This window comes from Ostrea edulis, chromosome 7, assembly GCF_947568905.1.
Source record: "Ostrea edulis chromosome 7, xbOstEdul1.1, whole genome shotgun sequence".
In the NCBI taxonomy this organism is placed as follows: Eukaryota; Metazoa; Mollusca; class Bivalvia; order Ostreida; family Ostreidae; genus Ostrea; species Ostrea edulis.
In genome coordinates, this window is record NC_079170.1 from 18,884,259 (window position 1) to 18,899,274 (window position 15,016).

Genomic DNA, 15,016 nt, shown 5'->3' on the forward strand with positions numbered 1-15,016 from the left:
AAAGTCCTAATGTGGGGTGAAGGGTTAAAGAGTCTTTCACTTTGACTACCTCAATATTTTCCCTCTACACTTCATTTTCTTCAATCTTTGGGGGTCGGATGGGGTGGTTAGAGTCCTCTACTATGAGTGCCTCATATCTTCATTTTCTTAATTGGTGGTGGTGTGTGTCTTCTACTATTATATCAGAACTTTCAAACTAACAAAAAAATGGATATTGTTATTAAAGGTGGGTGACAGACACTATTGTCCTCTCCCCTTGATGTTTGATAACGACGTATAATATGATAAACTCGATTATTACATTTTGCATTAGTACAATTTGCGTCGAGTTAGACGCAGAATGTAATAACGCAAAATGGCATAGATATATCAGATCTATTGAGCGCCAAATTAGCATAAAATGAAGTAATTGAAAATAACATTATTTAAAAATATGTTTAATTTTTAATTAATGCGTGCTTTAAATGAATCAAATAAATCTGTATTATCAATTAATGAGAGCAATATTGAGTTACTAGTACCGGTACTGTTCTCTTTTTATCGAATTAACGATATCATTTGTCTTAATAAGAGCACGATTATTACAAGATCATCAGTTCTCTCTCTCTCTCTCTCGTCGTTATCTCTCTCGTTGTTCTCTCTCTCTCGTTGTTCTCTCTCTCTCTCTCTCTCTCTCTCTCTCTCTCTCTCTCTCTCTCTCTCTCTCTCTCTCTCTCTCTGTCTGTCTCTCTCTCTCTCTCTCACATCCCATACACTCGTACAGTATTGTATATGCAAATTTATGTACCTAAATGTTTTCCTGATTTATAAATCTGCAATACTCTGACCAGTAAATCATATGGTATAAGGATTCATGCACGATACAGGGTAAATATTATACTCTGATACTTCCCCTGATTGAAGATAGCTGATCGGCACGGGCTAAGTGTGTCGCAGTCTGTACAATGGACAATGTTGTTTACTGTTGGAATGCAAATGAAGTTTATCGTTTTGTTTCATGGATTATGCAAATAAAGGGATTTTTACTACTACTTAGAGTATTTTCGACAAGTGTACACGTACATCTGCGGTTCTTTACAGATATTACGAGTAGGCCCAGGTAAATAGTCGTCCGCATTCTATGCGTTTTCATGGCGAGCATACATGCCATTTTTATAAGTACAGTAGTATTTATGTCTTTGCCTTTTACTTGAAGTAATTGTGAATGGTATAGATTGTATACTCTTTGCTTATTCCATTTTATCAATAGATAAAAGATGAAATATTTCTCCGCACTTTTGTATAGTTTTGACATATTTACTGCAAATGCACGCACGTTCACGTAAAGAAAAGGCATTCTATATATATTTATCCAAATATATATATTTAGAATGATTTACTACTGTACGATATGTTTATTATAATTTTGAGCACTGCGTGGTGTTTCAAAACGTGATTTCATTTCTTCTTGATGTCTTATAAATTAGTATCGGAGATGTACGTGTTACCTGTCGAAGCTACCCGCACAGGTAAATCGAAGACACTGATGTGAAGTGAAGCGTAACAAAGCTCGTCCCCTTATATACCATGGGAACCCCGATACATATAACAATAGAAATTCCAACTAATATGGCGGATTAGCAGAGAAATATGGCGGACATATAGAATTATACTATATTTATTAATTCATGTCAGCTTTAACGTCGTTCTGAGATGTTACATGAAATACGTAAAAGCATGTAAATCTTATTTTCTGAATCATATATAAAATCACTCCTCGATTTAAAACGCGATTGTACAATGTAATGTCTCCTATGTTTGTGAATTTGTTAAACAGCGACGTTGAATATGACTCACAATGCACTGTTTACATCAGTTGCATAGCGTTTCCCGCGTTCAAGAAATAGGCGGATAAAAATGTCTAAAGTTAAAATACTTTGATTGAGCTCTGTCCTCACACGACAGGTGCTAAAATTTCGAGATATTTTTGTCCTGTTATCGATCTAGATACTAATGCCAATATTTTTTGTTTCGCCCTCGAACACGGTCACGCCGTAAAACATATTACCTCTGAATGTTTTTGCTATATAGATGTTAGGTGAATAAATTTGCCATTTCTTCTGGATAACGCTAGCCGTGAAATAGTTTCTTAACTATATGCGCTAGGGAAATAGTCTCGAAACTATTTACCGGATGCTATATTTTCCCCGCGTTATTTTTTTCGAAATAACTCTGTCTAGTGTTATCAAATCTGTGACGTCAAAGTCCGATAACTCTAATTAGTTTACCAAACGACAATGGAGACAGGTAAACTTCACTTGTCTGACACATGTAAAATCTACTTTGGTATAATAAAACACTTATTTACTACCTATGACGTTTGACATGTTACATGTTACAAATTGATTGTGATTTCGGATTTCCAAACATTTCGGTTGAGCATCACTGAAGAGACATTATTTGTCGAAATGCGCATCTGGTGCATCAAAATTGGTACCGTATAAGTTTTACATACATCCAGTTCACGTGGTTCCCGTGCTGTATGGCGTGACCTTCGCTTGTCAAACAGTTTATTGATTTTCTTGTCTTCTATTTATAGAATGCATCGTTATGCGAAAGTTTCTTATCGATTTTTTGACATTTAAAATTTTACATATCATACCAGGGTCATAATAATATATAAACCTTTGTCAAAAACAAAATAAGTAGATAAAATACCTTATATTTTACTAAAACACTTCAGCAGTAACATGCATCTGTCCGGCAGAAACACATGCGACTGCTCAAATCTTATTTCATATAATGGACCAGTTCGTGCCGGCCCATAATAATCTTTCAATGATTTCTGTAATTGATTTAAATAATAATGGAGTTTGTATTTTGTAGACTTTTGCTTTCTGGGATTGGAAACCTACAAAACTGGACATCTCACTCAAAAGGCGCTGGATGCTGCAACATATCTGCTGCAATTTGGTTTGGCTAATGGCCTAATTGCGAAAGATTATGATATCATATCATTTCCCACTCCTGTGAGCGAAAAGCGTTCAAATCATTTCACAGAAAAGCAGAATAGCAAACGACAGCGAATATATAACAAATAGCTTGTAAAGCAGCAGCAATGAAAGTGCAATGATCTGACTTGTGAATTCCTTACAACTTACAAGTGGTAGAGTATAAGTACAGTTTATGCGTGTTCTACGCAACGCGGTGGAACAAATTTGCCCCAAACACGGTGGACCTTTAAAATTGTCGGCACCTTTGAAGTCCTATTTCTTCCGCGCGAGCTAGACATTGAAGTCAACGGAGGATCTCCGTGTATGCCACCGCCCATCTCCGTGGATGTCACCTGTACCTCTGTCGATGCCACCGTGTACCTCCGTGTGATAAAACAAGAAATAATTTCCGAAATGATTCACCCAAAAAACCTATTCTCTTGGCCAGCATGCATGCCCCCCTACTCCATTCATTATTTAGAAATTAGCTATAAATCATTCAATTCTTTTAATTGTTGTTTAATGATACGTTGGTATTTTGGGTACATATCCGTATGTAGACTTCCCTGCAGACGTTCACACCTTTTTATGAAACACCCAAATTCTCGACATCCTGTATATTGTATTGTATTGTATTGTTTATTGGCTTTAAGCCTTACGGCTCATCAGCATAATACATATTCAATTACAAAGTATAAACAAAAAAAGATGTATACAGTATGAAAAGTGGAGTGGATATTAGAGGATGGACATACATGAAGAGAGTTATAAGACAAGTTTACATAAAAAAGAAACCAACAAAAACCAGCATATACATTAGACGATAGTTTGGCTAGATCGTAAGAGTAAAGCACCTTTTAAAAATTTACCCAGATTACAGAGTTGTTTTCTATTATGAATTGACATCAATTGTACCAGTTTAAACATAGAAGCATGCGACCAATAATATTTTTTTATATATGCAGATCTGAGGTTTTTGTACAAAGGACATATTGAAATAAAATGATATTCGTCCTCAACTTCGTTCAAATTACAAAATTCACACAATCGATCTTGTCTTGCTGTGCCATTATATCTACCTTGTTCAATTCTAAGCTGGTGAGCAGACAATCTAAATTTTGCTAAAAGATTAATAAGATTTTCCGGAATAGATTTTGTCAAGTAAAATTGAATGGTAACATTATCAATAAGGTGTCTATACAGAATACATTTGGGTGAATTATCAAAAAATTCATCTCGTGACTGCATGAAGTTGTCAGTTAAACGCTGTTTGAGACATTCTAGAAATAAAACTTCATTATTAACATAGTGGTTAAACCATACATCACCAAATCCTTTCGATAATAATAAATGCTTAACTTGGCAGCGCCAATTACAGTTCTTGTGATTGCAAATCAACATGTCATCATATATAGATTGAAGGATACAATTGTCGGTTTTGATAACTTTCAACCAATATTTGATAATTTTTATCATACGTAAATTATACATTGGCACACGACCAAGTTCCCCGTAAACCATATAATTTGGAGTGCACTTCTTTACATGTAAAATTCGCTTACAAAAGTCCACATGTACCTTTTCAACATCATTACCTGGGTTAAAACCCCAAATTTCACTACCATAATTCAAAACACTTGAAACATAAGTATCAAATACATGAAGTTTTGTTACAATATTCAGTGACAGATTATCACAAATTCGAAGAATATGGTACATACATTTTCTACCCTGCTCGGCGATAATACACTGAGACTTTAAAAATTTAATATAAATATAAACACCTGAGTATGCAGATGTTTTCTCGTTTATTCAGTGACTCACAAACTTGCGCGTCTTCTGAATGAAAGTTGTAAAACAAAAGTACAAGGTTTTGGTCAGTTTATAACATCATACGGGGGTGACATTCATCTCATCTCCGCTAGTAATGGGTTTTGGGTCATCTGTGCCTTCGTGGACGAATAATCTTGGCTAGCGAAGATGGAAAAAAAATGCCTAGATAGTCCGCTTGCATTAACATGTATTATGAAGGTGAAATCGAAGAATTATATAGTAAATCCAATGATGTTGTAGTATATATATAGCATGTATCTATTTTATTTTTGACTGAGAGGGAGATAGACAGCTAAGCATGTCACATCGTTTTAGAAGGGGGGGGGGACTCATTCATTAGTCCTAACCCGAACCAGCCGAAAAATTTAACATGTAAAGAAATAAAAAAAAATATCAGAATGTAAGTGGATGGATAATTAATCAGAAAGAAATTGTACTTTCAAGATTTATACTGAACGTATTAAACTTCCCGTATCTGCATACATTCATGAATATTATAATCAATGATTACCAATGCTCTCTCTCTCTCTCTCTCTCTCTCTCTCTCTCTCTCTCTCTCTCTCTCTGTGTGTGCGTGTGCTGCTTTCATTATCTAATGCATCTAAATTTTAAAATGATTTCATATATCAATTAAAGATTTTAATAATCGATAGCGTATATGAATAAAAGCAAATAATCGTTAAGTCATTTCTGTTTATATTAATATTAGTCTTTTTTTCATGAACTAGTTGCATTTGACACCGAGGATTACAAACACGTAGAATCGGAGAGGGTGTAATTTAAAAACTTGAAAGTTAAGGATTTAGCCTTGTAACTTTTTGTTCTGTGACTTTCCGTGCTACATTCGTAGCGATCTACCCACTGCACGATTTAAGAAATTGAAGTCGGAAGGGGGAATTGAGACAGTTTCAGACTACTACCCCCCCCCTCCCCCTAAGGTTTTCATAATCGGACAATTTAAGGACCATTTGTTGTTGTTATCTTATTGCCTGTCAAGAATTTTACACAACTTAACCGGCAACATACCCCTTCTAGTACATTGAAAAATATAAATAATGTTAGCACTGGGCTCTATAAAGTTCAATCTGCAGTTTGGTCATACTTCGTCATTCGATAACTTATCTAAAATTGAAAAAAAAATGTTTGTCGGTTTAGCGGTACTATGATGTATGACTATAACAATGACCTGTGTATAACTTGTACATTCCATGTAAATTCGAAGGGGTTTTCGCCTTAGTAGAACAATTGGGGGTCAGCTAATCCGTTTATTTGAAATCAACAGAAGTGCTTGGCTTCTTGCGGAAAGTGTGAAATATATTGGGTCGGCGCAAGATACCCGTGATCTTAGACTAGATCTGATATCTCGCCGATCCAATATATTTCACACTTTTCATAAGAAGTCAAAACCCAAACTAGCTAACCGTAATTTAGTTATACTGTGGCAAAGACCCTAGGAATTTGCATGGTATAAACTTATTATACAAAAATCATTACATTATCCAGACACTCCCGATGAATTTATTTTTTTTATGAAAACCTCTATCAATTTGAAAATACATTAAACATAAGTCTCCGTCAAATGTAATTAACTCGGGATTTTAAAAATAAATAATTTGATGGTTTGTATTTTTGCTTCTATTAATTAAGTAATAAATTAATTCCAATTTGTTAATCATCGACAATGCTCTAATTTCTATATTAGATCAAGTTATATTTGTCAAGATGCATATTAACACAATATGATGAAAGTAATCATATTAAACAGCGCACTTGTCAGAGAGAGAGAGAGAGAGAGAGAGAGAGAGAGAGAGAGAGAGAGAGAGAGCAGATCGGTAATTATTAAAGGACATATCTCATGTTTTCAAAGTATACAATATTGCATGCATTTTGTCTTCTTTATGCTTATAGTAATTAATTCTAATAGTTCGTTCGCCGAAATTTTGCGATAATTAACCACAATACAGACTTAAATCTAAGCCCCGATTTCAAAAAGTCTAGTTAATTAGGTAGGTAGTCACGTGGTACAGTGACGTCACATGCGCCCTTCGGATTGTGAAGTACTACGAGATATTATTAAAAACTCAACTTTTAGGGGCCTAATTAATTTACCATGGGGAACATTTAAATCGATGTTGATAAATTGTCCGAGTTTTATATGTGTTCGCCACCAGTGCACACATATAACGATGTAAATACCCAAATATAGCGAGTAAAGCGTGTATGAAATCAGCAAAATTGTGAGTAAATAATGTTTATATGGGTCGCTGTCTACAAACTGTTTGGGGATGTTATTCCTTTATACATCTGTAATTGGCGCTGTTTTTCTAAAATAAACAGTGCAATCATATTTATTTTTGGATTAGACAAATTATGATACGTTAAATTGTTGACAACTAGGCCCTATGCCAAGCTATTGTCACGCGTGCATTTCGGAAAGAAAGAAAAAGACAACACACACACACAAATCAATAAAAATATTCAAATTTAAAGTGGTAATCACATTATTTTATTTCAATAAAGCAATCTTATTACTATTTTTGAATTGTGACCTGCACGTCTTTAGGAAGTACGAAGTGGGAGCATGGCGTTATAGCCTACTGACGCACTCAAGATGCTACGAGTTTAATAAAGAAATAATTTTATAATTCAATTTAAAGTTAGGAAATACAATATTCTATTATTTGTATAATTAAAAGTTCAATTATTTTGTATCTTTATTTTTTGTTGTTGTAAATCTACCAGTTGGTAGAAGTTACATTGTATCGTCGATATATGTTGTTACAAGGTGAAGGTCAGTTGATCCGAGTGTGTATTGAATTTGAAGAGCAAAACAGAATGTATGCTATAGGCCTACCAGTGCTTATAGCTTCGATATATCCATTTTCTCGCAGTTTATCAGGGTCTCTGTCCAAGTGATGTTTGAAAAGGTGACTGGGTGTGTTTTTTAAGGTAAAGTTCTTGCTCCAACAAAAAAATTATTCACGTCTTTTTTCTCGTACCTTCCTTCGAGAATTTTTAAAAATACTCAGTCTAAATCCTTTCTACCGACAACTAGTACACGCGAGCACGGCACAAAACATCTTAATGCATTATTATTTACAAGCCGTTAATGTGACAATTGGTTTCTTGTCGATTAAATCTAATTTGTTTATGAAATGGCTAATAGATGTTTTCAAACCCGAGGGCGCATATGACGTCACACAAAATGGCGCGTAAACTAGCGAAAGAAAATATGCATATCGCAAGATTTGAATTTCATCGCTCTCAAACTCGAAAACTACGCAAAATATTTCATTTAAAACACATTTAAAGTAGTTTTAGGCATAAAAAGAGTTAATTTTGGTGAAAAAATGAAAAAGTTTAGAAACATGCGTTGTGTCCTTTAAATATCCCTATTACATGTTGTACATGTATGCTTTTCATTTACTGAATATACTAATTCGCATTCAAAACAGGAATTGCCTGCAAGTACGCATTATTTAAACATAGAATTTAAGAATATTTTAATGAGGAACAAAAGACTAAAAGAAAAAATTTCAAAACCAGGTTTTCTCAAAAACATAATATATAGTGTTTGGTATCGTTGGAATTGGCTCAGAACGCTGAAAAACAATATAAGTATCAGGAGGGAAAATATTGACATTTTTCCTTTTCTTAAAATTTCACCCTTATCATGAATATTTGGCCTGCGGCACATTTTCCCATCTCCCGCAAGGCGCCCGTGGCCAGAACAAAGCTCTTAGCAGCTGTGTGTATTCGCAAATAACACACATCGTGGAACACGGAGGACACGGTGTATCTTCGTGGATTTTCCACCGTGGTCTTTCCACGGTGGGGTGTATAAAACTCGTGTCGTGTACTGTATGTATGTAAACAATGTCGAGGAAATTCGGACTGTGCACGAATACATGTTCATTTTTTTTTTTATTACTGATTAAGGCCACACCAATTTGTAAAATAGTTCTTCGGATTTTCAAACAAAAAAAGTGAGGCGAGAGGGCGAAATTATTTTACAAATATTATTTTTAATTTTGGAGATAAAAATTATGAGGCGAGCGAATACAAGAAATATAAATATTTTTAATTGAATTAAGTGTGATTTTAAAAAGCGGGCGCCTAAAAATAAAGATCTAAAATCATCAGATATCATTTGTTTACCACATAAACTTAATATTTTTCAACTTTGTTGATATAGTTTACAATAAATAAGAAGTATTTCAGGTTTCAAAGACTTATTTTCTTTATACCTAATACATGTACTTTGCAACATTAACTGATAAGGTCTTTTTGAAGCATTTTATTTAAGTTTCATTTCTACAAACTTTCGATTTAGAGATATGCATATTGCTAGGGACACATCCAGTTTTGACATTCATTGCAAATGCAATATTCATTGCATCGCTTTGAGCATTTTCTTGAATTTTGATATGACATCACCAAACCTTTTGTGAATTTGTCGTTAACTGTCGGTCCGGTTTAAAATAGTCATCGATCAGTACCCCTTGCTTGTTGTAAGAGGCGAATAAATGGGGCGGTCCTTCAGATAGGACTGCAAAAAATTGAGATCCTTGTCACAGCAGGTTTGGCACGATAAAGATCCCTCAGTGCCATAAGCGCTGAGCATAGGCCTAAATTTTGCAGCCCTTCACCGGCAATGGTAACGTCTTCATGTGAGTGAAATATTCTCAAGAGAGACTTCAGTCAATATATAGGCTAATCAAACAATCAATCATATGCTATCAATGTTCTCTAAATAGTGACATCGAATAGCGCTTCAAAAGTTTCATCGGCTTCCAGTTCGATTCCAGCATAACGAACAACTTCCAATCCAGTGTTATGAAGTATCGTACATATTAAGATAGACATCATGAATAACTTAACCGTATTACACTGTTAGGAAATTTCTCGAGAGCCCGCGCTTCTGTCATTTGTCAGCATATACATCAAAGTTATTTGTGCGCTTGTTGTAAAAACTAAAAAAAAATATTTACGGATATTTTTGAACACGCGGGCGGATATTATTTTTTGATAATATTATAATTTGGATTTGTTACAAATAGAAGCGGCGAATCCGACGAACTAGATTACAAATTGGCATGTCCTACTGATATAAATAGTTTTATTTAGTTGTAGTTGATATATAAGCATGCTTGATCCAAGAAATAATGTTAAATTGTATTTTGAAGTTTTTATTTTTTTTTTTAATTTATTTATCTATTTTATCTTTAGGATTATATTTTATTTATTTAAATGATCGGTATTAAAGACTGCGGAAATTCTACGACATCATGAAATACCTATACTGTTTAAAAATTTAAGATTTTCCGAATAAAATGATGTATCATACATGGGGAGTTATTGTTAATTATATCTTGAAATGAGTGAACAAAAACTGCCCTTTTCACATCACTGTTTCCAGCAGAGTTCTTCCCCTTGGTAAAGTTGAAAATAGAATAAAAGACCCAGAACTGAGTGAAATACATGTGATTTTGATTCCAAATAAAGACTAGAATTGTATTTTAAGGAAATTTAATGTGAAATAAAAGGAATTGTAGAAAAAAAACCCCAGAAATGGCCAGTAAGGATGTTAACTTGAGCAATCCTGGAGAGTCTGTTTTTTGTTTTTTCAAGTTCAAAAAAAACTTATTTCAATGAGAAATTTGCCCTAAAAATTGGTTCGTCTAAACCGTCACATCTTTAATAAATGACCCTGATATAATGCTTTTATCTAATAAACGTAAGTCAAAATAAGAGACCTTTGTATGAAGAAGAATATTTGTCAAGGAAGATAACTCTAGCCAAAAAAAAAAAAAAAAGAAAAAAAAAAGCTGATGTCATTACTCTATTATGACATCACATTACGTGTTATATTATGATGTCATAGTTAAGCTAGCCTATGTAGATCCACTGTTGTAATTCAAATAGACAAACAGATGCGGTTTCATGCCAGGATGCGTATGGATGACATATCAAAAAGTTTCTGGAAAGTCGGTGTACTCCACTAGATGTACAGTGTATCACACCTATGTTAGTGATCCTTATGCAATATACAGTGAATTCAATAAAATTGAAATTCATATTCTGAAGCTTCATCTGTTTCTCTATGACTACCTGACAGACACACAGACAGATACACACAACACATACATAGACAAACACAGACAGACAGACACACACTGATAAACACACATAGAACGGGTACACACAGACAAACATAGATAGACAGACACACACACACACATACATATACAGACAGACAAACACACACACAGACAAACACACACACGGACAAACCCACCCACACAGACAGACACACACATAGACAGACACACACACACAAACACATAGACAGACACACACACACACAAACACATAGTCAGTCACACAGACAAACACATAGACACGTACACATGCATGCATGCACACACGCACGTACTCACACAGACACACACACTGACAGACACACAGACAGACACACACACACACAGACACACACACACACACACACACACACACACACACACACACACACACACACACACACACACACACACACACACACACACACACACACACACACACCCGCCCGCCCGCCCGCCCGCCCGCCCGCCCGCACGCACACACACACACACACACACACACACACACACACACACACACACACACACACACACACACACACACACACACACACACACACACACACACACACACACACACACACACATATATAATATAGGCTCTATTGGCAAACTAGACCGTTATAACGACCATAGAATTTGCGAAATGCTTACTTTAAACACGACAACGGATACCTCTAAAATAATATTGACTTGTTTGTCAGTAGGCTGCCTCGATTAAAAACCCGATCATACGCAGAACAAGCTCTTGAGTATTGAATTAGTCGAAAGACATTTAACACCATATACAAGTGATAATGAAATATTGCTACATACATATGGGAAGTTTACGATGGGGAAGCTGAAGCAATCCTGTTTGTTATAAAGCCCTTAGCATCTATGTTCAATACAATATCTAAGTACGAAAGATATATGGAAGACTTAAGCCGTCATGGCAGAAAAGGATGAAGTGAAATGGCTATATGCTAACGGTCCCCATTATATTTATAAGGCCAAATAAAAAATGTGGGGTTTCGGTTACTCGACCGTCCCCAGTTTTTACACCCGACCCTAAACATTTTGTTTGACTATTTCCAAGATCAGTTACCATATTTTGCCGAATATAATGCACACTTTTTTATGATCAAAATTGTCCGTTGTCTGTTGTCGTCGTAGTAAACTTTTCACATTTTCATCTTCTTCTCAAGAACCACTGGACCAATTATAACCAAACTTGGTCAAAAGCATCCTTGGATAAAGGGCTTTCAAGTTTGTTCAAATAAAGGGCCATGCCTCCTTCAAAGGGGAGATTGATTGATTGAATATTGTTTAACGTCCCTCTCAAGAATATTTCACTTATAGAGATACACCTAAGTCGTTAAAACAGGTAGTGACAGTTCCATCGCCAAAGGCTCGGCATCAGGTGTGAATGTCACGGGTCCTCGGAGATGACCTTAAAAACCATTAACGGTGAAGGGCTGCAAAATTTAGGCCAATGCTCGGCGCTTATGGCCTTTGAGCAGGGAGGGATCTTTATAGTGCTACACCTACTGGGACGTGGCCTCGGTTTTTGCGGTCTCATCCGAATGACCGCCCCATTTAATCGCCTCTTACGACAAGCAAGGGGTACTGAGGACCTATTATCACCCATCACAAAAATGCAAAAATTGGGTGGGGTCATTTAAAAATCTTCTTCTCAAGAACCACTGGACCAGAGGAGCTGAAATTTTCATGAAAGCTTCCTGACATAGTGCAAATTCAGGTTTGTTCAAATCATGGATCACGGGGGTAGATTGGACCTACAATAGGGGACCAAATTTTACACAGTAATATATAGGGAAAAGCTTTAATAATCTTCTGTACCAATGAGCCAGAAGAACTGAAATGTATATGAAAGATTCCTGACATAGTGCAGATTCAAGTTTGTTCAAACCATGGCCCCGGGGGGTAGGTTGGCGCCACAATAGGGGATCAAAGTTTTACATAGAAATATATAAGGAAACTCTTTAAAAATCTTCTTCTCAAGAGCCAATGAGCCAGAAGAGCCGAGATTTACATGAAAGGTTCCTGACATAGTGCAGATTCAAGTTTATGAAAATCATGGCCTCCAGGGCTGGGTTGGGGCCACAATACGGACTAAGGTTTTACATGGAGATATATATGGAAAGTCTTCAGATATGGGCCAAGGTAACTCAGGTGAGCGATGTGGCCCTTGGGCCTCTTGTTTCAAGATTTTCTTTCACGAGAAGGGATGCATAATGTATACCACTATACATATAGGTTTATGACCCATTTTTCAGGTTGTTTGAAAATAATGAGCAATCACCCTCCTTATTTAAAAAAAAAATGGATAGATTTAAAAACTTGGAAGGGCTTGGTACTCTGGTTGAAATATCATTTCCTACTTTCATGTTCAAAAACATGATTTTGGTAAATGCACTGATTTTTTTTCTATACTTATTTATTTACCATTTTGATAGGTGTATATCATACCATATATATAAATGATACATGCAAAGAAGAGAAAGTAAAAGAAAATTGCGTTTCCATTTAAAATCTATCGTTAAAAAGATTATGAAAATAAAATAAAATCCCTACCTACATACATGTACCTACCCTATTTTTCAAGGGAGTGTAACCGGAACTACACGTATTATTTTATTTGGCCTAATTAAATAAAAAAAATAAATAATGTTTCGTGTTTCCTGTTAAAATTTACTGAATTCAACTCATTAACATTTTTATATTTCTGATTTAAATGCTACCCGGAGCATGCATTCGCCACAAGCTCTTGAAACTAAGCTTGGGGTTTCTTCATTAGCTGAAATTCTCAGTTCAGTTCAGTTTATTTCTTTGTGCCATCTGGCACATCAGATATACAATTTTATACATAATGAAATATAAGGTGAACAACATACACATAATCAGAGCTATAGATCAGCATACACATACATATAAGTATAAAAGATAATATTTGTAATATAGGTGATTGCGTGAGAGTTGTATGAAAATAAAAATAGAAGAAAAAAAAATTGTGTTAAATGAGAAAAAGAAATGGGGTGTAATTACAATTATGAATTATCCTTTCTTATTTTCTCTGTTAGGAATAAAAATATATAGAAATTCTCATACACTTTTGTCCCCACCACCTCCCCCTGCCTCTACTTTACAGAACTGGAAATATATGTGCGGATAATAGGTACCGTTAAATGATTGAGGCCGTGCTTGTATATTGTTAAAAATGTTTTGATTTCGTATTGCGATATCTATGATATTAAAAAAAGATGAGCAAAAATTACTAGAACTCCTTTACAGAAACTTGTATGAACTCAATGACCTACCTAGAATAGCTCGATCTATACGAAAGACGATACAGATGCATTACCCAAGTTTCATGCCTTCAAAGCCATTTGTGTATTCGATGCATACGGTATATATGTAATTTATGTACCAATACACCAAATTTTGATAAATTGTATATAATTATATACACGTGTAGTTATCATGATCAGAAATAAGTTGACATTTCTGAATCTAATTTTCGAGACAAATAATTATATATTTCCATTGTATAAATTATATGCAAAGTGGAATGCACTAGTTGGTTTTACTTTCTTTATTAAGATTTTACATAACATATGTAGATCTTTTGGTTAATTATTGTACCTGTATTATAATTAACCAAAACTTAAAGACTTAGACGTATACTGTACATGTATTTTCACAGCACGTGCTTTTTAAGTCACCTGAGTAAACTCAGGGGTAGGGGTTCTGACCCAAGGGTGGGACCAAAATTGGTTATGGTGTTTATGTGTAAAAGACTTAAACAGCATCTTCTTCATGGTTATTGTAACAAAATTGTAAATTTGATGATCCGCAAAGTAGGGATTCTGACCCCAGGGTGTTTTTTTTTTCAGCTTCTACATCGTCAATTTCCCCAGTCAACCTTTACACAACTCAAGTGTAAAACCCTTTTCGGAACATTGCACTTCGAATTAAATTTCCTCACAAATTTTCATCAGATGTTTGTACATTATTTGAGTGATTGTGTTAAGATTTTCGTGAATCCCCAAAGGGTTGGACCTGACACTA

At 35.0% G+C, this 15,016-nt stretch overlaps 1 protein-coding gene across 2 annotated transcripts in view; it reads left to right on the forward strand.

Annotated features, from left to right (window-relative positions):
* Positions 1-15,016, forward strand: part of LOC130047887 (uncharacterized) — a 105,490-nt gene that overhangs the window by 53,065 nt on the left and 37,409 nt on the right. The window contains exon 6 of one of the 2 annotated variants that reach the window (XM_056143587.1): positions 2,866-3,991. The exons of the other annotated variant lie outside the window; for it this stretch is intronic. Coding sequence (XP_055999562.1) covers positions 2,866-3,080 — 215 coding nt within the window. The 3' untranslated portion in view covers positions 3,081-3,991. Of the gene's footprint in view, positions 1-2,865; positions 3,992-15,016 lie in introns of those variants that run through there. 2 annotated transcript variants of the gene reach the window in all.